At 36.0% G+C, this 24,564-nt stretch overlaps 3 protein-coding genes across 3 annotated transcripts in view; 2 read left to right on the plus strand and 1 right to left on the minus strand.

Moving 5' to 3' along the window:
* The window catches only part of LOC110380319 (protein cramped), a 30,695-nt gene extending 17,320 nt beyond the window's left edge, over positions 1-13,375 (minus strand). Inside the window, exons 1-2 of the mRNA XM_064039368.1 lie at positions 13,345-13,375; positions 12,552-12,628 (exon numbers count right to left, since the gene is read on the minus strand). Of these exons, the coding sequence (XP_063895438.1) occupies positions 12,552-12,628; positions 13,345-13,360 (93 nt within the window). The 5' untranslated portion in view covers positions 13,361-13,375. The remainder of the gene's footprint in view (positions 1-12,551; positions 12,629-13,344) is intronic.
* On the plus strand, positions 1,163-12,157 carry LOC110380320 (lipase 3). Its single transcript, XM_021340267.3, has 8 exons — positions 1,163-1,375; positions 9,299-9,515; positions 9,740-9,851; positions 10,182-10,422; positions 10,577-10,729; positions 10,967-11,048; positions 11,573-11,691; positions 11,974-12,157. The coding sequence occupies exons 1-8, from the start codon at positions 1,190-1,192 to the stop codon at positions 12,154-12,156; spliced, it is 1,293 nt and encodes a 430-aa protein (XP_021195942.3). The 5' UTR covers positions 1,163-1,189; the 3' UTR covers position 12,157.
* Positions 13,376-13,576: 201 nt separating the features above from the next.
* Positions 13,577-24,281, plus strand: LOC110380321 (E3 ubiquitin ligase Rnf121). Its single transcript, XM_021340268.3, has 8 exons — positions 13,577-13,769; positions 13,851-13,885; positions 15,337-15,478; positions 15,992-16,146; positions 16,590-16,818; positions 18,517-18,619; positions 19,286-19,418; positions 19,961-24,281. Exons 1-8 carry the CDS (start codon positions 13,737-13,739, stop codon positions 20,079-20,081), a joined length of 951 nt encoding a protein of 316 aa, XP_021195943.1. The 5' UTR covers positions 13,577-13,736; the 3' UTR covers positions 20,082-24,281.
* The last annotated feature ends 283 nt before the right edge of the window (positions 24,282-24,564 follow it).

The raw sequence follows: 24,564 nt of genomic DNA on the forward strand, positions 1-24,564 counted from the left end.
GGACTAAATATTATTTCATTATTTCGACCCTGGACACTACCCTATTGTAGGTACCTACATTATTTTAATGTGTCACATATCAATTACCTAAGCAATATTGTTTAGGTACACACTTTCCTACCAGACATTGGCCCTATAAGTATCAGATTCTTCCTGGTCTTTCAATAACTCTTTTGCTTTCCGAGGCCAAACTCGGCCGACACTTTTGCACTGGGCTCATCAAGGCCCCCCACACCAATAATATCCAAACTTATTCCTAAACTCACAAAATACTTAGGAATCGTAAAACAAGAAGCCACAACAGAACATATTTACAGTCCAAACGCGTCCACATGTGCACATGGCACGCCTTATTAACATAATTGTTTAAAATTGACTCACAAAGAAAACGTTAAGTATTACAATACGTATTTTATTAAGGCCTTTACGGAGATACTATAGTTTACGTCTAACTGCGATAGCTGGCAAGTTATTACGACTGAATTGTTAATTAGAAGAAAAAATATAAATGCAAAGTCCTAAGAATATTTCGAAAACTCCTTAGGAGTGTTTAAAAACCTTCAGTCTGATTCACACTTACTTAAGGACAATTAATAAGAAAGAATGTGAGACCCTTTTAATCCCTAGATATGAAAAGTAGCTTGAGGCAGGGAAATTACAGGAAAACGCCGGTAAGGATAAGGGTTTCCGAATTAAATCCTTGCCTCAATACCGCCGTGTACCCACTAGGTTTTGATCTGTGAAAATCATATTGAAACCGAAATTTAATGTAGGTATCGAGAACTCTTATTTTCTTTTCCTATACCTAATTACTATACTAACCTTACCCTGCGTCCCATTCGTTTCGTCCTTTTATTAATTTGGGGTGCCATAAAAAGACCTTAATATTTTTTCTTATTTGTTGTTTTATCATCGAAAATCGTTTACCTTGTTAATACTTTTTCTGCGAAAACTTTTTATGACCATAAAGATCCAAGATGAGGACTCATAAGTGCCCAATCGGGATACATGAGAGCCGACTTTGTTCTCAAAAAAATATACTAATACTATGTATAAAAATCGATCGTTGTAATATAACCTGCGCCTGCGATACGCATCACATTCATAACACGAACGTCTGACGTAGGATGCGTGCAAAAGCCTCAATGATAAAAACCTCTGCAGGGACGGCCGAGTTTCGAGTGTTGAGATGAGAACTGGCCGCGAACGAGCGCTATTTGAAATTAGAACATTGTTTTTTTTTATAAAACGGCCTTTTTTAAATTTAGTGCAGTGTCAAGTATTAGAAATGAGTTTTGTATACAAATTATGTTTGGTCTTGGTTTTCGGTGTTTTCTGTGAAGCGGAGTTGCGGAAGGAAGCTTACATGACAGTTGTGAGTAAATGAAATGTTAAACAATACAAACACTTATTTACATCTCAAACCGTGAAATAGAAGGGCAATAAACCTCTATGAAAATTCCACAAGATATAAACCGTGATTTTCTTATATAAGGCAACAACTATACCTAAACCCAACTGTATCACGGTGAGAAGGATATCGATCTCATTCATAACATAATGTAAAATGTCATTTTTTGTGTCCAAGTGATATATTAAAATATTAGCCTCTCCATACAGAAAAGGACAGATAGTTAACCATCACACTTGGTGATTTCAGACTTCACGTTTTTTTCAGGATGTTCCTTCACTTATACTAAAGCATTAATGTATATACTTAACATTAACTTGACAAGTAAATATAACTAATAAAATAAGGAAAGTTAAGTTGCTACTTTTCTGATCTGGGGTCGAACCCAAACACTTGTACTAACTTTAACCACTAGGCCATCGCGACTCGACACGACAGATTGCAGGGTGCTTAAACTACCTTGAACTTTATTAACATTAAAATATTGAGCTTGCATGTTAAACTTGTCCAACAGGTAAACTATTTATTTATTGTAAATTACATATGGGAACTAATAAATAGCACCACAAAACACATTATTACTAATCAGATAAAACTATAAAGCAATTTGATAATAATCTAAATAATTAAAAACAAAAATATAACATTGACATTTACACACCTTAATAAAAATAAAAATTCATAAAAAGCCATCGCATTTTTAAGTGCGCCTTTTTTTGAGAACCTAGTTCTAGGCTTCTTGTTCAGATCAACTAGTAAAACCTGATATTATACTGAATTAAACGGCTTCAACAAAAAAAGTAACAAATAATAATATAGGAACTCAAGACAGATAAGTTGTCGAATAAAAAGTTAATTTGCGAACTGCAAATTGCTCCCAATATACTTGGATAAGTATGGACATACTAAACTTCTGCCCATCTTTTGTACGCTGCACATAGGGGTATTTGGCATTTCTAGCCGGGCGAAACTAGAAAAACAAACTTCAACAGAAAAGAAAAAATTTATGCTTGTTAGAAAACCAGGTAACTACTGAACAAAATCCGATCATTTTCAGGCTACTCCCGCGCCATCCAGCCACAAATCTCTCGGAACTTGATCATTGTGACATGCACTCGCGTCAGTTCTGACTACATTAAAAACGTACCGTGTTTGAAACCTCAGAACTTTTTTATTGTGAGCTATTTAACCAAAACAACTATTGATTGTCATAATACAGATAAGAACAGTTTTATTTAGGATTTAATAATGTTTACGTGCATTTTTTAAGGTTCAAAATCAATTCTTAAAGTTCAAAATGTTTGAACCGTTTTTTAATGAATTGTACTTTCCACAGTGAATATAGTTATCTTCCGAGTGCTTCCGGCTAATGATTTCTGTTGTAACGTATTACAAACACTGTCAGATGATAGATATTACACACATTAGGTGCTACTTTTTGCTACTTTTGACAGAACTTAGACGTTACTGCTGGTGTAAACTAAAAACAATTAACCATTATTTTCAAGCAAATTATTAAATGTTTTCTTTTTAACACGCTTATTTATTGTTTTAGGCATACCAGGGAGCTCTAACTACAAACATTTAAGTAGAGAATACCTGTTCAATTGATTTTTATCTAATTAGTTAGTCAATAAAACCTTCTCCAAATCATGAATATTCCTTTATTTTATCATCGTATCAGCCCATAATGCTCACTTTTGAATTAAGGCCTTCTCAATGGTTTTCTGTAAATATTAGTAAGTCCTATCTACTTTACAGCAGAAAAACCCGCACTAATAGTTTCGCCCGGCTAAAAATGCGAAATACCCCTATGTGCGCTGTTTAATCTATACTCTATACTAATATTATAAAGAGGAAAACTTTGTTTGTTTGTTTGGTTGTAATGAAAAGGCTCAAAAACTACTGGACCGTTTTTTTAAATTCTTTCACCATTCGAAAGCTACATTATCCACGAGTACCATAGGCTATATTTTATACCGGTACGGGCAGTAGTTACCTCGGGACATGGGTAAAACCGCGGAAAAACGGCTAGTTTTATATAAAAAAGAGAAAATGTCTTACATGAAATTATCCTATCACGACTATCTATAAGTAATGACTTTTACGACAACCGGTCTCTTCAAGGGATATCGTTTTGTCCAGGTAACTGGGTTGAAGAAGTTATATGGGTAGACGGCCCACGTAAAACAGTCACTCAGCTGTTTCTGGTAAGACTGGACGCCGAGCCCATCATGGTTGGGAAAAGGCTAGGCAGATGAGATTTTTAAAGACTAATCGATTATAGAAAGGACTAGACAGGATAATTTATCTACTTTTCAAAAATAAATTATGGGTTTCGTAACGCAATTCAACAAAACCAGATACACAAGAATATGCTAGCTTTTTGCATAAGATACAATTTTTTATCTATTAATCGGGTATGAAACAAGTTTGTGGTATTTGAAAAACTTAAACAGACACGTGTCGTAACACGTGATTAATAAAAATAAATAAATGAAGATAGAAGATAAGAAGACCATAAAATTAATTGAGAATAAAACGATGCTCTATTATTTTTACTCTGTACACTCTTCCCATACACGACAACTCCAAAGAAGTTGTACCATTTAACAATCATATTTTTGACCCCTAGGTACTTCCAACTTTTCTGCCTTAACGAATCTAGTTCCCATAAGCCGCTCCCAGCTACTGCATACGCAAATTATAATAATCACGTACAATACATACATATAACATAACAACACTAACACGGCTAATTCCGCATATATTGTCCCTAGATAAAAGACTAACAAGACAATAGGACGCGGGCGCACGTGAGCTTATTTTAATAAAATACACTCCAAACAGGAATGCCATATTGTAGCCTACAATATACATACAATTATTTGTTTGCGCGAGACACTTCCCGTGGGCATTCATTATAAAGCGTAATTTGTATTGTTCTGCAAGTACAGCAAATTATTTCAGTTTGAATCATCATCATCTCAGTCACATAATGTCCACAGTTGAACATAGGCCTCTCGGCCTATAGGCCCATTGGTTTCCAAAATGACCGGTTGGAAGCGACCTGCGTCTAGTACCTATCCGTTTAGGCTAGTTATACGCATTACCTCCTGAAAATGAAGCCTGATCAAGCTGTGCGCAACAGCGATTCGTAAAACTGCATTCAGCGTAATTCTGTCTTATCCTGACAAAAAGCTGGTAGGTCGTACGCTATACGCAGGTACTATTGTAGAAGTTGTGTTGAAGATGATTCCCCCAGATCTGGACAAACATTAACCATAATTCTTCGGAGAAATATCCTGGCTCAAATTTTCCTAAGAAAGTCATAACGAACCAACATAGAGGTGGGAGGGAAGACGATTTAAACACTTAAGCTGATTATGATAATGAGAGTCTTGAAGTTACCTTGGGAAGCTGTAGTGTCTACCTTTTTCCGAGTCCCTAAGGCGCCAATACTTAAGTCCCTCTTAAGGATGCACGCAGTGTTAATAAGATAAACTGTGTTGCAAGAGCAATTATATTTTATAGCTTCATAGCTCGATAATTACACGCTCGCGGCCGATGAGTGATGACCTGCTACTAATAATGGTTAAGTACCTGTCATTGTTAACTTCTCCGTTAAATAGATTTGTGTGTATGGAACAGCTGTGAAGATTCGCGGTTATGTAAGGGTAAAAGATAGACCTGATATGAAGCAAGTTAAAGTAATAGACGTATTCATGTAGCCAGAGCCGCGGGTTTCTGTGGTAAAGGATTTTTTGGTGGGCGGGAAATCATTAATTTACCCTTTCTGATGAGGGCAGCCAGAAAAGACTGTTATAAGGACTCTTACTATACTATGATAGAGTTATCAAATGTGGTGGATGGCTCTAGTCAGCAAGTGAATGATCCTGGCTCTGGTGTAGATGTAGCGAAGGCATTTGACAATTTCCTACTCTTAAATAAAAGGATTATTTTTGTAAAATCAAATCTACAGAATCCAAGACTTCACTTATTGCCTAACTGACATACACCTAAGTTTTGTTACAGTGCAAATAGATTCAAAGTCAACAAATTATTCAATAATCTGTGCTCAAAGTTTATTTACTTCATGTGAAACTACAAGAGGTAATAGTAGGTGGTAGATGAGACATTCAACTTATGTAGTTTATGTCATAGACAGGGTACTACAATGTCACTACCACGTGTAGCCATTTTAATTTAATTACTTCATTTGTATGGATAACAAGAAAATTTTTAACAGATATTTTGTCTTCAAAAATATTCCTTAATTAGGCACGAACGCGCATTATTTACGAAAATTAGCAATTAAGAAATAACTTCAGGATGGCATAGCTTATTTAGGTCATTCTCAGTCGAAATATTTGTTTTATGTACGACCCACCAGTGAAACCTCTATAAAATTCATGTTACTCTTCATATAATATAGTTCTGATATCAAATTAATGTATCGTGACCACATCACAATTATTGTACATCAAAACATGCGATCACACCGACAGATTTTATCTTCAAATTACGCGGCAGTCGGAGTTTTGATAAATATCAGTAAATAAACAAACACCTAAATGAGCAATGAAAGAAAGGTACCAACGGAACATCGTGCCTGTACAACAAAATAAGAGAGAACTGAATATTAGTATGACGGGTGACAGATGAAAAACATAGCCTCGACCGCAAAATAAACATGAAAAAGTTTAAGAAGATGTAGAGCATACTAGAAATTGAAGAGGTGATGGTGGCGCTTAAAATTAATTTAAACGCAGTTAAAACCACATCAGCTATTCCTCAAAACCATTAACTTCATCATTTAACTTTTCTGAAAAGAACAAATGGAGCGAAAGCGTAACAAAATATTTTCCATAACTTTGTAAAATCATCGCGTGAATTAAGGCTTCATTTGGAGACATTTTCCCATGTTTAGCTTATATTATTAAAATACACAATTTGCCCAACGCCGTAATCGAATATTCACACGCAATCGATATAATTGTCTAATACGACAAAGGTGCGCAACAAAAAGAACAACAATGGGTGCGCAGGATTCGCGTCACGTTTCACCTGATTATGTCATAAAGATGCGCGCGCAAGCCTGCGAATTCCGCATTCAAATTTATATCACGCACCCATTTTTATGTATGAGTTATATTTTATTTTATTTCCTTGAACGTGGACTGATAAAGATTTTATACAAGACAAAGATATGGGTGGCCACTGGGTAGATTATAAACAGCCTCTATAATAATCGAATTTTGATTACTTTGTAGTTACGTTATCTTCTCCACCACTCGGTTTCTGAGCAGATTATTATTGTTTTGAACTAAACCCAAAAACGCCCAGGGTTCGCCTTGCCGGTAAAATCAAGTGGAACAGTTCTCATGCCGGATTATCGTCGTATCAGCAAAAGTCGGAGTCCATCCCGCTCGACCGTGAGGGGATTTTGATGATTAGACTTGGAGAAGGGTGTAGCCGTTATACTATTTATCTATTTTTAACTATAATCTGGAATATAAGAACTACGTTACTTGTGGTATTACATGAGACATTAAAAGAAGACAACATAAAATGACTAATAATAGTTATGCCATTGAATAACAATGATTAGCAGTGTTGCAAATAGGCAGCAGATTATCAGTAGCATAATTAAATGCGCACGACTCTTTTACAACAATTAATAAACTTAATCTTTAAGAACACTATGTTAACTCAATTAAAACGCATTAGTTATATACTAATATATCAATTAAGCTATATACTTAGTCTAACCGTCCCATCGGATTATGAGAGTGAAGGAATAGTGAGTGCACCTGTGTCTGCGCAAATGCTCGTGCACTATAATATGTCCTGGCCAGCTGGCTGATGGTAAATTCCCAAAATCCCATAATAACAGTAGAATGTAATAAAGAGTCGGTCTTCTCGACCGTGACGATGAAAGAGAGAGAAAAAGAAATAAAGATATCGAGTTCCAAATATCTTCGTATAACAAGGCACATATAATCAGGACGAAATAAAAGCTGCCATATATCACCCTGACAAGAACAGAGCAGTACAATAAGACTCAAACATTTGCCTCGTAATCTTTAAAATATAAACGTCTAATATGTTAATAGCCGTAATGCTACCGTCGGTATTTTCAATTGGCACTTGCCAACTTTAATGACAATTCCATGCAAAATCGTCGAACGTTTAGCGATGTCGAGGCCTGCAGGCTAGAGCTGATAATAAAGGTCTGGTTCTAGGCAACCAGTTCAAGGCTGAGATTTAAGCTGTTACTACCACTCTTATGTAATACCTTAGACTACATAAACATAGAGCAAAGCATGTATAGTAACGTTTGTAAAAATAACAATTTCAAAACCTATCAATGAGTTGAACAGACATTGCAGGAATATGGAGTTAAAGCTGGTTAGATCCTTAATCTGAAGAAGCCTGAAATAATTTTGGTTCTCATGTATTTAGATTTAGGGAAAAATGGGGCAGTTTTTTTAAAGAATTAATAGAATTGGTGCAATAAAGGTTATTGCAATGGGGTCCTAAACAACTTATGTACGCAAACTGGATAATAGCCGAATTCAATTTTTTTTGCAGCTTTTGAGAAAACCTTGAAACGTGCTAATTTGTAACAGCTGGCACACCATAAAGACTCATTTAATTATTATGGTCTAAATTAACATGAGTTCGCTTGCTTACTGATGTCACCAGCATTTGTAATATTCAGATACCTACGTTATTACTGATGTGAATGCTGAATACGCAAGCTGCATCGTGATTCTTACTGCAGGTGATGCAGAATGGTAAAAACAAAAACAATCGGTCATCAATTTTAAGATATTCGATTCAAGTATTTTTTTATTTATTTGGTAGAAAAGGCAATGATCTTTTAATTGGTGACATTTGGGTAACTGACCTTGTACCATCCATTTTTCCTTATGTTACGTAGTACATGGAGGACATCTTATTGCCTTTTATGGCCCTTTTTTATACTATTTTTTTTATGTAGGAGTTCCATCAACTAACTATAATCATCGGCAAGGATAGTGAGCCCTGACCTTCACCTGCGCAGAAGTGATTTATTGGCTTATTGCCATTAGTGTACGGTGCGCAAAGCGATCCCCACTCTTCCGCCGAGAGCTCATTATCCGTGCCGATAACTATAAACACTTGTATTAAGCTCGTAAATGTAAAAACTTGAGTATGCAATAAAAACGCCCTTGCTTACTGAACGCTCATAAAATTAAGAGACATTTTCTCCTTACTTACTCATCCTACATAACAGAATAAATATTGCTCCTGTGTTACATCTACCATATTGTGTTTGTTGGTTTGTTCACTTCACAAATGGTCTTCATGTGTTACGCTGTGGGTCAGAGTGCCATAGAGCTCCAAAAGTTCAAAACAAGTAAAAATATTTGACTGTACAGAACAGCAATTTACCAAATTTTATTTGTTACAAGACCGACGCTTAGTTATACTTTTTCTCAGGCTGAAAAATGAATAGAAACACTAACAATGTGACCAACTAAAGCAATTTCTTTTATAGGACATAATTATAGAGATAATAGTCGCATGATTAGACGTAGCTAATGGAGATCGATTTATCTCACAGATAAAGGGAGAAAAAACATCGTTATATCATAACTGTAACAATTCAAGCGTTTACAGTTATGTAAGAAACTGGCTGAAGTTTATACTTTAACTTGCTACTTCTGAGCCAAATCAGTCCAGCCATTCTCAAGTTTTAGTGAGAGTAACGAATAGCAACACATTTTTATATATAAGAAGATTTTAATGACCGGATTTTTTTGCACACCCCTTAAAAGAATTTTTAACTCCAGCTTTATCTCATCTAAAACTCAATTCCTAATTCTCCATCTTCCTCAGCCAAGCCTGATCAAAGCAGCAGGCTACCCCGTAGAGAAGCACCGAGTGACCACCCCCGATGGCTATGTGCTGCAGATGCACAGGATCCCGGCCGGGAGACGGTCTGCGAGGCGCACGGGAGACCTTAACGCGAAGGGGAAGAAGGCCATCTTGATAATACACGGCCTCCTTGGAGGGAGCAGTGATTTCGTCATCATGGGCCCTGAGAGAAGTCTTTGTAAGTGTGATAATTGCAATTGGAGTAAACGGGCATTTGCGCTTGTGGGTTTTGAACATTCCCCATTACATCCAAATGTTAACGACAAAGAACATTTAACATTTTTCACAGTCAAACGAGAGTTGATAAATCAATTGGCATTCTTAACCCCAATTTGCCTTCCATAAAGTAGACGAACCATGCAGGACTGAATGCATTATTTCAATAGCCATGTTTGTTTCCAGCGTACCTTCTAGCAGACGCAGGGTACGATGTGTGGCTCGGTAATCTAAGAGGCACAGTGTACTCCACTCACACGAATCTTACTAAAAATGATCCCAAATTCTGGGATTTCAGGTATGTTCTTTCTTTAGCCCTTAAATCAATTTTCCTGTATTTCAATATGCATTACTTACTTCTAAAAGGTTTGACGCGGGAGTAATCAATGTTAAAAAGATCTCCTTTTTACTTAACTCATCATCTCTTCTAGGCTTCACCTAAATTAGACAGCTTTACGTCTGCGTCCGCGCAGCCATAATACACAGGCTAAAGTAAAAAATCATATTTATTTCTAACACTTACGCGAATATTCGACATTTAAATAAAACTACTTTTACGGATTTTATCGCGGTTATATTATTGTTATTTAAACAAAAATAAATCATATTTAATTGTGTCCCTCTTCAGTTTCCACGAGCACGGTAAATACGACCTGCCAGCGATGATCGACCGCGTCTTGAACATCACGGGACTGGACAAGATCATGCTGGTTGGCTACTCCATGGGCACCACCAGTTCCTTCATCATGTTCTCCCAGAGACCAGAGTATAACGACAAGCTGATCGCCTTCGTGGCATTAGCCCCGGCTGTGTACATGGACAATATGAAGCTCATTGCCAATTTAGCGCTTAATACTTTAGATATAGTGGTAAGTTATCAGAATTTATGGTTCGGTGCGTTAGGAGGAACTTTTGATAAACCACTTGTAAGATATTATTTCACTAATAGAAAGTTAATTTGCGTTCGAGGGCTCATACTTAGAAGATATTTTCAGGTACAAATAACTTATATGAATATTTCAGAACGTGATGCGAGCTCGAGGTATGACATCGCTGCAGCCACAATTCCTGCAGGGCCTCATATCGACGCTATGTAACCTCAAACAGCCGGAGACTGACTTGTGCACCAACTTCATATACACTCTCGTCGGAGAAGATTTTGAGCAGAACGATTTGGTACGCCAGCTTAAATTTTTAATTAAAGTACGAGTCAAGGTCTTTCACGCTCATAAACAAACTTTTCGAGTAGTTTATCGACGGAAAGCGATGGAAGATTATGGGGAAAGCTTTTGCCCAGCAATGGGACAGTAAAGCACAACAAAAAGAGATGGGATATGAGTTTTATGTTATCGAAGCAAAGCTGTATTGATAAACAGGGTGTATTGATAATAATGTTGTACCGTTTGCTTTCAGGAAATGTTACCAATATACCTGTATCGAGTACAGCCAGCGTCATGGCGCGCGCTAGAACATTATGGGAAGATCGCCATTTCTGGTAAGCAGACATAATTTGACCTTTTGACCTATATCAAATGTTCAAAATATGGTCAACCCCACAGATATTTTAATGTTTCATCTAAAATACATAATAGTGGCTAAAAAACGATTTTATAAGTAGCCAGAACGTTTCACAAAATGCAAAAACTGATGAAGTTTACAAGAGATGTGCAATCTTAACTTTGTTCGGAAATTATGCTCTGTGAAAAATGAAAAAACAGTTGTAATAAACTACAAAACTTTTTTTTTTACAGAATGTCTTTGAGTAGACACAGATTTGAAATGTACAAATACTAAGAGTATCTGCCTCTTCAAATACCTATCTTGGTACCCAAAAATTACCCCTGCAACCTAAGTGTTTTGATATAGACACAGCTAATCCCACTCACAGTCCTTTTTAGAGCCCTTGGTGTACCTATAAGAGCCTAACTCTTTCAAGCAATCCTGGAGTCCCAACAGACTTTGGCTTATCTGTTAGTATGTTGGTTAACATTACTTAATTATGAATTACGATTGTTTCAGGTGTGTTCACCACATTTAGTGGCGGCCTGTCTGGCCCAGTGAAGCCATACAACTTGACTAATGTAAAAGTTCCTGTTACTCTACTTTATGGAGAGAATGATCAACTGACTGAGAAGTCTGTAAGTATAGTTTATTCGTTGGTTTTATATTATCAACAGTCTTTTTAGGTGAAATTCACATATGTGATAATTATGAAACAGTTGTTTTAAGTTTAAAAACTACAAATTTAAATACACAATAAAGCAATTCCTCCGTTACCTAATCTCGCTAAGTACCTAATCTTGCTACACATATAGGCATACAATATTTCTCTAGAAAGTGATTCTCTATCTAACTCCCCAAGCAGGTTATGGTTATAGGATTTTTTAAATTAAAATAATAAATGTTTACTCTGTCCACAGCAAATAATGAGGCTAGCAGACCAGCTGAAGTCCACAGGAGTCCTAGAAGAGGTCCGACCCGGCTGCTCCTGGCCCAAATTCAATCATCTAGACTTTGTATTTGCAAAGGATGTGGGAAAAATATTTAACAAACCCCTAATCAAACTCATAGATCAATTGTACAATAAATATTATACTGCATGAATGGTTATTTTATTTTCCTGATTAAAAGAAATTGTGTGCTTTAAATCTTGTGATGGCTGCTGATTCTCCTTAAATCTAGGATTGGAGACAGTGACATAAAACAAGTCTTATTTTCCACTCTTTTCCATCCTAATCTTAAAACGCACCTGTATGATAATATAGCAGAAATTGTGCTCACCCTTCTGTCATTTACAGTAACTCGATACCAGCATCAACTTTATTAGTACCTAGTTCTAAAGGTTATTGGAAAATAAACATAGCAACATTATTGCCTATTGACTTTACTTTGATCTCTCAGACTATAATGAGACTGTAATGAGATGTTGCCTCTATACTTTTGACTCAACTCTGCTGTAGCTCTATAAAGTATAGGAGCTCTATAAAGTATTTCTTACCTTGGCAACAACAGCTTTAGCAACCCCTGGTGTTGGTGTGGCCACCTTACTGTCTACGGGCTGGTTACGATTCATTTCTGGAATACAATCATGTTTACACATCAAGCTTTAGCTTCCTATTTATGGGTAAAGAGCCTTGTGGTGTAAAATTAGTGTCAGGTATAAAGGATCGTCTTAGGTATGTTGCGTTGCGGAAAATGATAAGAATGGCTTTAGAAAGCAAATGAGAAGAAGATCCATGGTACCTACTCAAATTAGGAATGGCGTTGTGCCGGGTGTAAGGCGTAATTCGGCCATGATTCCATACTGAATTACAGCATCTAAGCATACTTTTATTAAGCAAGGTATCTACACTCCTTAAGAAACTAATAATGTTGTTTTTTATCAAAGAACTACTGGATTGAGCCCATAAATATTTAAGTAATGATTGCTATGTATTGTAAAACAGTAGTTTCTATCGTACTTTCTTTGGTTCATTTAATAACTTACCTTTGTTAGGCATTGTAGTAAGCGCCAGAATGTGAAGATATCATCACAAAACATTCGATTCTTCCCCCAGTTATTAATTAAATAAAAATAAACAAAACATTTCACAAATAAAAACAAATTAGCCACATATTTTCCCGTAATATTTGACTTAAATCAATTTGACGTGCATTGTCACTTGTCAGTTAATAATAATTTGTATTGTTTGTGGTTTTAAGCAGAAAGGTTTTGTAATACACCATGCTCATCTTTATTACTATCTACAGTAAGCACAGAGTTTTCTATGAAGCCTATAATTATTATTTACCTAACAAGTTCTCCATCTTTTCCTCATTGAATTATTGTTATCTCTAAAACCCTTGGCTCCACTTCCAGCTCAATGCACACACATCTATAGTGTTCTTGTCAACAGTGTCACTTTGACAGTAAGAAAATTAAAGTTCTTAGTTGGATTTTTAGCATGTAAAACAAAGACGAACATAGCACATTCCTGATGAAAAAGCAGTAAGGTTGATAATGGTATGATGAAAAGAATTAAAAACCCAGTTTTTTCCTTGGAACGCGCTAAGTCTCCGGCATCGCGGGTCTTACTGCACGGGAGATTTTGGATAATTTTAATATTATAATTAAATTAATGCACCTATGGTTATTTACTGAAATATTTTAACCTCTTGAAAGTGTTGTGTGTAAGAAACAGACATGGATCTCCACAGACCTGTCGATCCTAATAAGGTAAAACATACTGGATTCTAATTAAAGATTTTGTAATATTTTTGACCGTATTACTGATAATTCTGATGTTTGTTTGTGTAGACCTATGAGGAACTGACTGCAGACGAAAAGCTGAGGTAAGATTTTGATGTATTTGTTTGAATGTGCCGTATTCATGGTCAATAGCATGTAGCCAGGTTGTCTCATTATTTGATAAGCCAATTGACATAACATAGGTTACAGTACAAGTAAGTTGCTTATCAAACAGTCAATGACTGACGTTTATTTGCTTATTAGTCAATAAAAACAGCTGTTATTGTGTAGTTAATTAACGTTAACAGAAATCAGTTTTAAGATGTTATTTCATTAAAAATTTCTCAATAATGTTATTATTTAGTACAGTGACCTACACTAAGAGCAAAGAATTTTCACCAATTTGACTCAACACATGAGTTGTAACTATTTTACATTAAATACTTATTAATATATTTTAGACCACTGTAATGTACTAGCAGTATATTAAGAACATATGTTATTTATGTATTTTTTTTAAACAGGATGACTGATACCTAAGATTTCTTAAGCAAATATCAATCTTATGTCAAATAACAACACAGACACATTAAACTTTTTCTACACTAAACCTAATTTTATTTTAAATATGAAGTAATTTCTTAGAATTTATTATAGCGTGAATTATACTCAGCTTTAATTCTATACCTATTTCAAATCAAATGTTGATGATGACATTCTTGGGCTTACAGGACTTACAGAAGACTTATCCACTCCCTATGATCTTGAGCAGCAAGTTCAATGTCTTTCCAAAATAGATAGTAAATTAAATAAAAAATACTTTATTTTCCACTATGTTGTACCTATATTTCAATGTACATTGATGGGGTCTGCTTATTGCTCCAACAAATCCAACTGGACCCCTCAGGTGATCCCTCCCGCCCTGCAATGATTGCCACTTTTCTTGGTTTCTGGCGAGACTGAGCCAATTAAATTCTAGTTTGCCTAAGATAACCCACTGACCAATTTCTGCTTCCACATTAGGAATTCAATTAACCTTGAAAACAATATTTCAACTCATTAAGAAACATTGACATTAACTTAATTAGGATATATTGATTATTTAATTCAACATGCATGATGTCATACACAGTTACTAGTAAATTTTTATCAATACTTAAAATATGCCTATGTATAGACAATGTGTAGTACTTAAAATACAATCATAAAAACTAAGTTCCAACTTAGGAACTTCCTTTTTGGGAGGGTGGTAAATTACTTTAAAAGTAAAACCTGCACCTGTGAAAACTGTCACCACTTGTTAGAAATATAGGAAGAAGTTGAAACATCACAGTTTGTGTTATTTTATCCGGATACTGGCAATCATTTCAATGGAACGCAGGTGTAATGTTTGGAAGACAGCTAGTTAATAATAACTTATGTGTCCCTATTTAATTAAAGTCTCAAAAGGGCTTCAGTGTGTTGGCTTAGGCCCCACGTTCGCCTCCCAAAAATCCGGGACTCCATAGTCCAGTGGACTGAAAGAGACATACAAAATAATAACGTAACTTTCCAGATATGACCATCAGAAGCTGCACGAGATGCACAAGGGGCACGAGTCCATGCACACGACCATGGTCATGATCCTCATCGTGACACTCATAGTCGCACAAATCATTGTCATGGAGTGGAAGAAGAGGCACTACAGGTCTTATGCTGTAAGTATTATGTTCTAGTTAGCAAATCATCTCATGAGCCTTTTTTCAAAACTATGGTTGGGTCGGCTTCCAGTCTAACCAGATTCGGCTGGGTGACAGTGTTTTACAAGGACTGACTGCTTATCTGACCTCCTCAACCCAGTTCCCTAGGCCCAGGTAACTGGGTAATGGTGTGCTAAATGTTTTAAAATTATTTAAATGTTTAAAATATTAGTTTTTTGTATCTATATTATAAAAATACAGTATTTAAATTTGAAAATCAATGAGTTCTTTCTTCTAAGTTTTTTCTCGTTAGATGTGCGTTAATGTGTAAATTAAGCGTTTTCTGGGCAATGTTTAAAAAAAAATTGAAAAAAACTCGAATACATGAAAAGTAAAGAGATTTAAGACGAAAAATTCTAGGGAGGGTGATCTTTTAATTATTTAGAAGCTATTTAAATAGATTTTCGAAAATTGGAAACAACCCTATTATGTATGTACCTTTTTGATTTACATTCATATTCTGGTATTCAGTTCTTCACAATGGTGGCGATGTGGTCTATACCGGTGCTGATGAGCGTCAAGAACCAGTGGTGGAGGTTCATCACCATATGGAGTATATTCACCATGCTCACCGCGGTGGTCATTAGGAAGTCAACTACCAGACCCATGTCTGTCACCACGCCGAGGTGAGACTTTCATTTTTTAAGTTAACAAAATTATTATTGAGAATATGATTATAATTTTTAACTATGATTTTTCTTTATACAATTGTGAAATAATGTCATATGATTTTAAGAAAAGCCCTGACTACAGAAGAAAAAGACGAGAATTTCTCTTCAATCACTCTATCTATTAAAAAAAACCGCATCAAAATCCATTGCGTAGTTTTAAAGATTTAAACGCACATAGGGACATAGGTACAGAGAAAGCGACTTTGTTTTATACTATGTAGTGATAATGTCCGTCTACATCTCTTTATTCTAACTCTCCTACTACAGGTCTGCTTTAAGATATTTCATTTGAAATAAGCAGTACCTTATGTACTATTTTATGTTACTTCTTCTTCTTTCATGTGTTTACATGTGTACATAAATGGTTAAATAAAAACATAATGCAATTCCATTTCCAGGCTAGTATACAAATGGTTCTACCTAATATACAAGGTGAGCTGTTTCCTGGGCGTGGTGGGCTACATACTCATGATGCTGACGTTCTTCGGGCTGAACCTCGCATTCGGCCACAAGCCGCAGCAGTGGATGGACGTGGCGTTGATGTTGCTCTTCTATGGATTGTACTTCGGCGTCTTAGGGAGAGATGTCGCTGAGTATTGTACCGATAAAATGGCGGCTTCTATTGGGGTGAGTATTTTATATATTTTTTTTACTTTTTACGAAATACAAAAATCACAGCAACTACGATAGTGATTTTTCAGTGTCTCTGGTATAGATTGTATATGTTCCCATTTATTGCATTATTTTTGAGGCGAGAACCCATGCCAGACACAAGCATATTTAGTCTACCAGTAATGTGCAACCTACATTGCAAGAAAAAAGTAAAAACTCTTATAAGAAAAAAGGTCAAGTAACGCAAGTTGTTAACCATGGTCTGAAATACTCTTGTTTTAATCAGCGTGCATGTAAATGATTACAGCAAACTATAAATAGGTAGATGTTATGTTGCACATGTATGTAAACAACATATATTGAAGGCGGTATCAGTGGCGGATTTACAAACTTGCCGCTAGTAGGCCATTCAATTTTTGCCGCCTCTAATGATTGTGAACTTAATGATATTTTTGTCAGTAACTAGATTATTTTTGCAAGCCTCTATGTACCGAAGAGTTAAATGTTAACATGTTTATATGACAGCGACTTTGAAGCGTAAAACCTCTGTAACTTTTAAACGGCTCAATCGATTTTCATCAAACACTAAAAAAAAACTAAATTGAAATCGGTTCATTCGTTCGGGTGCTATGACGCAGTGGCGACGTAGCATCGGGTGGCACCCGGGGCGGACTACCTATTGTGCAGCCCCCCAAAAAAAAACGACAAATGTAAAAAGTTTTCTGTTCCAAAACTCAATAATTTTGTACCAAAACGAGTAAAAAAAAATCGCTGTAAAGTGAAAAAGTCGCGAGCGAAGCGAGCGCGATTTTTTTTATAGTTTTGGTACACAAAAATATCTACCCAAACAAGAGTGGAAAAAAGGCACTGTAAAGAGAAGAAGCCGCGAGCGTAGCGAGCGCGAAATTTTTGATGTTTGGGACGCAATAATACCTAAAGAAATCAGAAAATAGCCACTGTCAAGTGAAAGGCGCGAGCGCAGCGAGCGCGAAATTTTTTTGAGTCTTGGAACACAAAAATACCTACTTAAACAAGTTTGAAAAAAACCAGTGTAAAGTGAAAAAGCTGAGAGTGCAGCGAGCGCAGCGAGCACGAAATTTTTCGAGTTTTGGGACACAAAAGTCCTCCACCTCATAAACAGCTTAGAAATCGTCAGTTGTTTTTGCTACTTTCGGTGCTTTAACTTTTTGTTAGATTGAGGACTCGAAAGAGCGCAGAACAAACCAGGAATGATGAAAAAAGCCGCGAAACCGCGAGCGAAGCGAGCGGATTTTTTATTTTATTTTTATTGAAACGCTATTAGAATATTTCAAAATTCATGATCACGTAAGTAGGTACCTAAGTATATATTACAGTTTATTAATTTTGCGTTTATTAATCGTCTATTTATATATGGATTGTGTACTCATATACTCAATTATAAAAACAACCTGTAAAAAAAATTGCTAAATTTGCCGCCCCTCTAAATCTGCCGCTCTAGGCACTGGCCTACTTGGCCTATTGGTAAATCCGCCACTGGGCGGTATGTACCATGTTTGTACCGACCTTCCTAATATTTACATAACTAATGGTAACGTAGCGTAAGTATTTTTTATAAAGTGATATTGCGGTTCAGCAACGTTTGGCGCGATCATCCCTAGATGGGTGACCATTTGTGTCATTACCAGAAGGTGGACTTGAAAACTTGATATTTGTTATATTTGTATGTTACAGTACTACACACAGGAGGGCATGCCGACGCGGCAGCTGGACACTAATGTTTGTGCTGTTTGTGGTAATCAGTTACTCGTCGACGTCGACGCGGAGGGGCTCATAGGTAATGCACTAGCTAACTTCCTTCAAATCAAATCGTTTATTATAAACTCTATAGCTAATAGGACAAAACAGAAGCGAATATAAATGTAAAAAACAAAACACAAAAAAACATAAATAAAACAAAATAATAAGGTAAGAGGAAAATATGCGTCACAAGCACGCGAAATGGCCCTCGCTCAGCATATGCAGCGACACTATGCGAGACAGAGTCGCGGTGCTGGTCTTCAGCGATGGCCAACACTGACATCCGTCACAGTTAACACTGGAAGCCAACCCCAAGATTGTGGGGAAAAGGCTTGGCAGATGATGATGATGAACTTCCTTCATGAACTATGTATATGGTAAAGTTCTCGACACACGCGTAAGCTCGGTCAACTTTGCGAGTAGTGTAGGGATAGTAACTTTATCTCCCGAGCCTTTTCCCAACTATGTTGTAGTCAGCTTCCAGCCTTACCGGGTGCAGCTGAGTACCAGTGTGTGTAGGGGAAGCAACTAACAGTCGTTATTTAGACTGATTGACTACTCAACCGTATCTCGGTCAATGTTCGTGGATACCCGATAGTGTAGTCGCCTAAGTTGGTGGTCACAAAATCGGTACAGATCGGTGAGAGCACACAAATACGCGCACGTGGCCTATACTAAACTTAACTGACTCTTTACCTTACAGAGAACACGTACAAGCTGACCTGCGGCCACGTGTTTCACGAGTTCTGCATCCGCGGCTGGTGCATAGTCGGCAAGAAGCAGACCTGCCCCTACTGCAAGGAGAAGGTGGACCTCAAGCGCATGTTCACCAACCCGTATCCTTTTCAAAGTCAAATTATTTATTTCATTTAGGCTTTTACATGCACGTCGTTTATGTACGTCAAAAATATAAATAAGTTTGATCCTAGTTGCTTATCGTCTTGTCATATCGCCTAATTTGAATAATTATTGTTGAGCTAAGTAAGAGAACTTGGCTAAATATCAGAACTTTTTGAATGTAAAAAAATACAGAAACAGCCTCCAAAATGCCTGCCCCTTCACCACAATTCTAAATGTTTTTGAAAAATTATAGTACCCAAGTATTTACTGATTTCAGCTACTTAATGTAAAAGGTAAATACATTCAAAACATGCTTGTTTGTGACATCATCCTCTGAGCCTTTTTTCCAACCATGTTGGGGTCGGCTTCCAGTCTAAGCGCATTCAGCTGGATACCAGTTCTTCATAAGGAGCGACTGCCTATCTGACCTCCTCACCCAGTTACGCGGGCAACCCAATACCCCTTTGTTAAACTGGTGTCAGGCTTACTTTTGTTTGTGACAATTTATAAAAAGCAATATTCCTTAACACTACCTCAGTTGGGACCGGCCCCACATCCTATACGGCCAGCTACTGGACTGGATCCGCTGGCTGGTGGCGTGGCAGCCCCTCATCCTGTTCTTGGCTCAGGGCATCAACTGGCTGTTCGGCCTAGAATGAGACCGGACTGGCCTCTGAGGACCTCTAGTACTGAACCCTAGCGTTGTGTTGCGGATACTAGTGATTTGTGAAGTGAATTCTGTGGTTCGTGGATATAAGAAGATTGGTGATCACGTTGCTGGTAAGATTCAGAATCATTTGTATAACACCGTTTCGTTTATTAACAGCATATAAGTCTGGTTTTCTTAAAACAATTGTTTATTTTGAAAGTTGTATGCAAATATTTATAGAAAACAGTTGTTTTAAGAAAAGTATTGTCCATGTTGTTGGTGAACTTCAGCTTGATTACTGTTTAATTTATAATGTTTTGTCCTTTTCTGTCTAGTTTGATAGAAAGAGGCAAACATTTCAATATCTAAAAAAGTAGACTAGCAAATTATTTTACACACTACTCCTAGACAAGTTCCAATTACTATATACAATGTGTAATGCTAAATGTGCAAAACCTCAAAATAGTTTAATCAAAAAATCTTCTTGAAAAATAATGGCCTGTCTATTTATTAACGTTCTCATAGACGTCAGAGATGATCAGAATTTCCAGTACAAGAAGAAAATCCTCTCGGATTTTGGTAACTTGAATTAAAAGCTTTTGCGGTGTCTGTGGTTTTGCGCATTTAACGTAAATCTGGTTGTTAATACTTATTTTTCTGTCTCGGACAGCTGTACTATACTTGATTGAATACTACAGCAATAAAACCCTTTTTATACTGAGTAGGCCTTAGTCTAATGGTCTATTATTTTAATGTTGCTCAGTTCCTCTTTAATTATACCTTCTTAGAATATTGTAGGTCAAAATGAATGTTGCTTACGTCATATTTTTATCAATTTATTCAAATGTTACAATTACACAAAATTGATTTTAATATTCATGTGATCTCTTTGTCCAAAATGTTTTGTTTTTTTTTTAATTTGATTATAACAAAAAAAAATATATTTCCAATTCTAAATGATTATTTTGAATGAATAAAAAGTACACCAATTATCTGAAATACAGGAGTACCCTTAAATTGTTTTGATATTTAAAAATGGTAATTGATACAAGAATTTTATGTGCAGTTTTGTACAAAATGTACACTTGACTGTACTTGTACATAATAGTAAGATTATGGAAATTTATATGATGTAAATATTATGAATATCTATTTAATTGACGCGAGTTGAAATAAAGTAAGGCACACGCGTTTTGATAAATCGGACGACATGACGTATAAGTAAATATTGGATTTGAATGTGTATTTTTTTGTTCAAATTATGACGTCATGTGTGAAATGTGTCTTATAATGCGTCTTGACCAGACGAGAGCATATACGCATTGTACCCACAAGTAACAAATAGTTTTAGATATCTGAAATAATGTTCTGCGTCTATTTAATATTAAAACAATTGAATAGGGATTCTACATCTATTTATTTACTCGTTTGGTCTGCCTTCCCACTTATATTGGAACATTTCCAGCGCTGTCACACTAGCGGATTTACCGCTCGCTTTTTTTACATGTTACATATTTTGAGCGACGTGTCGACGTTTGAAAATTGTGATTGTCAATTGTTTACTGTCACGCCCGGGTATACGATCCGCTAGGAAAAACTGAGCAGGAAATCCGCTAGTATGAAAGCGTTATTCTAACTAACCATTATTCTGTCACTGTCCATTTGAAAAGATCGATTGTGGCAGCATGATGTTTTAAATGTTTTCAGTGAGAAGTGACTCAAGCCTAAGCAGTCACTTTAAACATGTCTGTTCACGGTTTTTCTAAATTGTCCAGTGATTGGTCAATGTTGGTGTGTTCACTTTTAGGTAGATAAGCTCTTGTGCAACATAGTGATTGCAACATGTTGCGTTACATGCCTCATGTTCAGGGGAAACTTCATGGCGGTTAGGAATATCGTGCGAGTGGTTGCGCAGAAACCGGCTAAAATAGGTTCTCAGTTTCATCTGGTTGTAAGTATGTTTCTGTGCGCGATTATCTCGCGTTTAGCTGAACCGATTTTCAGCATAGTATGTCTTAGGAAAAAGTAGATCAACTGTCAAAAAATTTCGAACTTCAATCAACACGCGTTGTATGTATTGTCCGCGATTATTTTAAAGAGCTTTTTAGTCAGGTTAGATAGGGAACTATATTATTTGTCACCAAAATTTATATTTGTCATCAAGTTGTATCACCTAATAAATAGATCTATCGCCACGAAATATTTTCGTTCTCAGATAAACAAAGAGTGTTCCCAGGTATGAATTAGCAAATTATTGTTAATATAATGTGTAAAATATGAGATGGATTACCAATAAAATTGTAGTGCATTACATGAATATAAACTTCGTTCTTATAATAATAGTTTTATTACTTAAATAATAGCTTGGTGCTCAAAATGGTAGATCTGTCACCAAATAAATCGATTAATCGATCCCTGACTGCGACTCCTTTTTATTTGTTATTTTGTCACCAATACAGTAGTTACATTTTATTTCGTTCAGTTATTAAAATAATGTATTCGTTACCAATTTAATACATCAGTTTATAATTTTAATAAAAATATGTTCAAAGGGAAGAGGAAGGGAAGGGAGACAAATTGGCGCTTTCGGGCCTCAACGAATGGGTTGTAGGTTGGTTGTAGGTACGATCATACGATGCGGGGCGCGGGCAGCGAGATTTTTAACAATAAATATTGATTATTTTGACTTTGATTAAGTGTTTTATTTACTATTCAGCTAGAAATTTAATTTAAATATATTTATACTACCTGTGGAAACTAAAGCCCTTGGGGGGAGGCACATGGCCAGTTAAGTAGTAGACTCTTTTGGTTGAAAGGATGATGACGACCACCCTACATTTTTAGACCTTCATGAAATTTTCTAGTGATATAATATATGATTTATTGGTGATCTCTTTAAATTAGTTTGCTTAAATACTATTAGGACAAACCTATTTATTATAATACATACAAAATCATTTATTTGGTACTTGACCCCATATCTCCATGATTTTCGGTAATTTATTGTGGAATTGATTTTATATTGTTTGGTGACTACATTTGGTGACAAATCTACTATTTTGAGGGCAAACCCTATTATTTAAAAACACAAAATGAATTAAATTGGTGACAGCTTAAATCATACCCGGTTAGATATCAGCAAGCAAGGTACACCTTTGATCGGAAGTTAGTTGCGAGCCGCCATTAAGTTTGACGCGAAGTTTACAATGTAATACCTAGCATTAGCCATTGGACGTGACGTGTTACACGCAGCATGTTGCAGTAATTACATGTTATGTTGCAGAAGTTGTCATTATAATATAATTCCTCTGTTTTTTATACCTTTGCTGCATTTTGTTCGTGGCATTAAGATGTATGTATTTAGTCAAACAACGGCCCGAGTTCAGAAATCATAGTAAATTTTTAAATTCTACTAATGAAATCTTTTCGTACGAAACGTTTATTTGAAACATAAAGTGAGGCTTTGCAATCAGTTGTAAAAACCACTGAGTACAAAATGTCGATGTTCGAATAATTAGAAAAAGAGTAACCAAAATAATTATCTTATGATGCCTATTTAATCCATTCACGGTAAGCTTCTGAAAGTTTACTATTTGTTTTCGCAAATAACACGTTGGTAAGGTAACTATGTCTCGAACACGGAGAACAAAATTACTAGCCGAGATGACATAACGCAAAATCTCCTAAGTAGCGCGCCAAAATGCCGGTGACCGAGGGACGAGGAACGTTAATAGCTCCGCCCTTACATGCCTTCATTGGAACCCTCCCATTATTTTCAAAATTAAATAACCAATCATTCAAGATCAATCTTCGACAGATTGGTTTTTGATTTGACAAGGGACCTGAATGCGTCGTTAGTTCTAGTAATTGATCACGCCTACCTTACGTTACATCGACTTTCAAGAAGGCGACTGATCTACCTTCCTTATGGCATCTCCGCTATCTTTCCTTCCTCCGTGGTGTCGAATGCCACGAACACTTTAATATTTTAGCCATTAAGTTAAGCAGTATTTATTATAATTTACGTTAATGTTATGCGTTCTTCCTGTAAATGTTTTGTGCTACGCCATTCCATGTTGTAACAACACCTATGTGAATTAATTAAAAGTATTTTTGTAAAAAAAATAAAACAAACGATCAATTAAGTGATGTATTTATTATAATAATTCTTTTGTTATTTTGTACAAAAATAAATTATGTTTGGAATGTATGTTTTGTTTTTATTTCTTAGTTTATTTATAAATTCAAATGAAGGTTAGAATCAGGTTACTACACCGGCTCTGCAGTTGACCAATTGCCTGGGAGCTAATATTTCCCTACACTTTCATACGATAGTCAAAAACGATCTCATCGCGAAAGGGCAGAGTGGTAGGAAATCATGCGTATATAATTCCTCTCATAATTAACTCGAACTTTTATAACCGGCCTCTGTACAAAGTCAAGTCCAAAAAATAACTTAAGCCTGCACATAATCGGTAAATTCAAAATAATAA

This window comes from Helicoverpa armigera, chromosome 19 (genome assembly GCF_030705265.1).
Source record: "Helicoverpa armigera isolate CAAS_96S chromosome 19, ASM3070526v1, whole genome shotgun sequence".
Lineage (NCBI taxonomy): Eukaryota > Metazoa > Arthropoda > Insecta > Lepidoptera > Noctuidae > Helicoverpa > Helicoverpa armigera.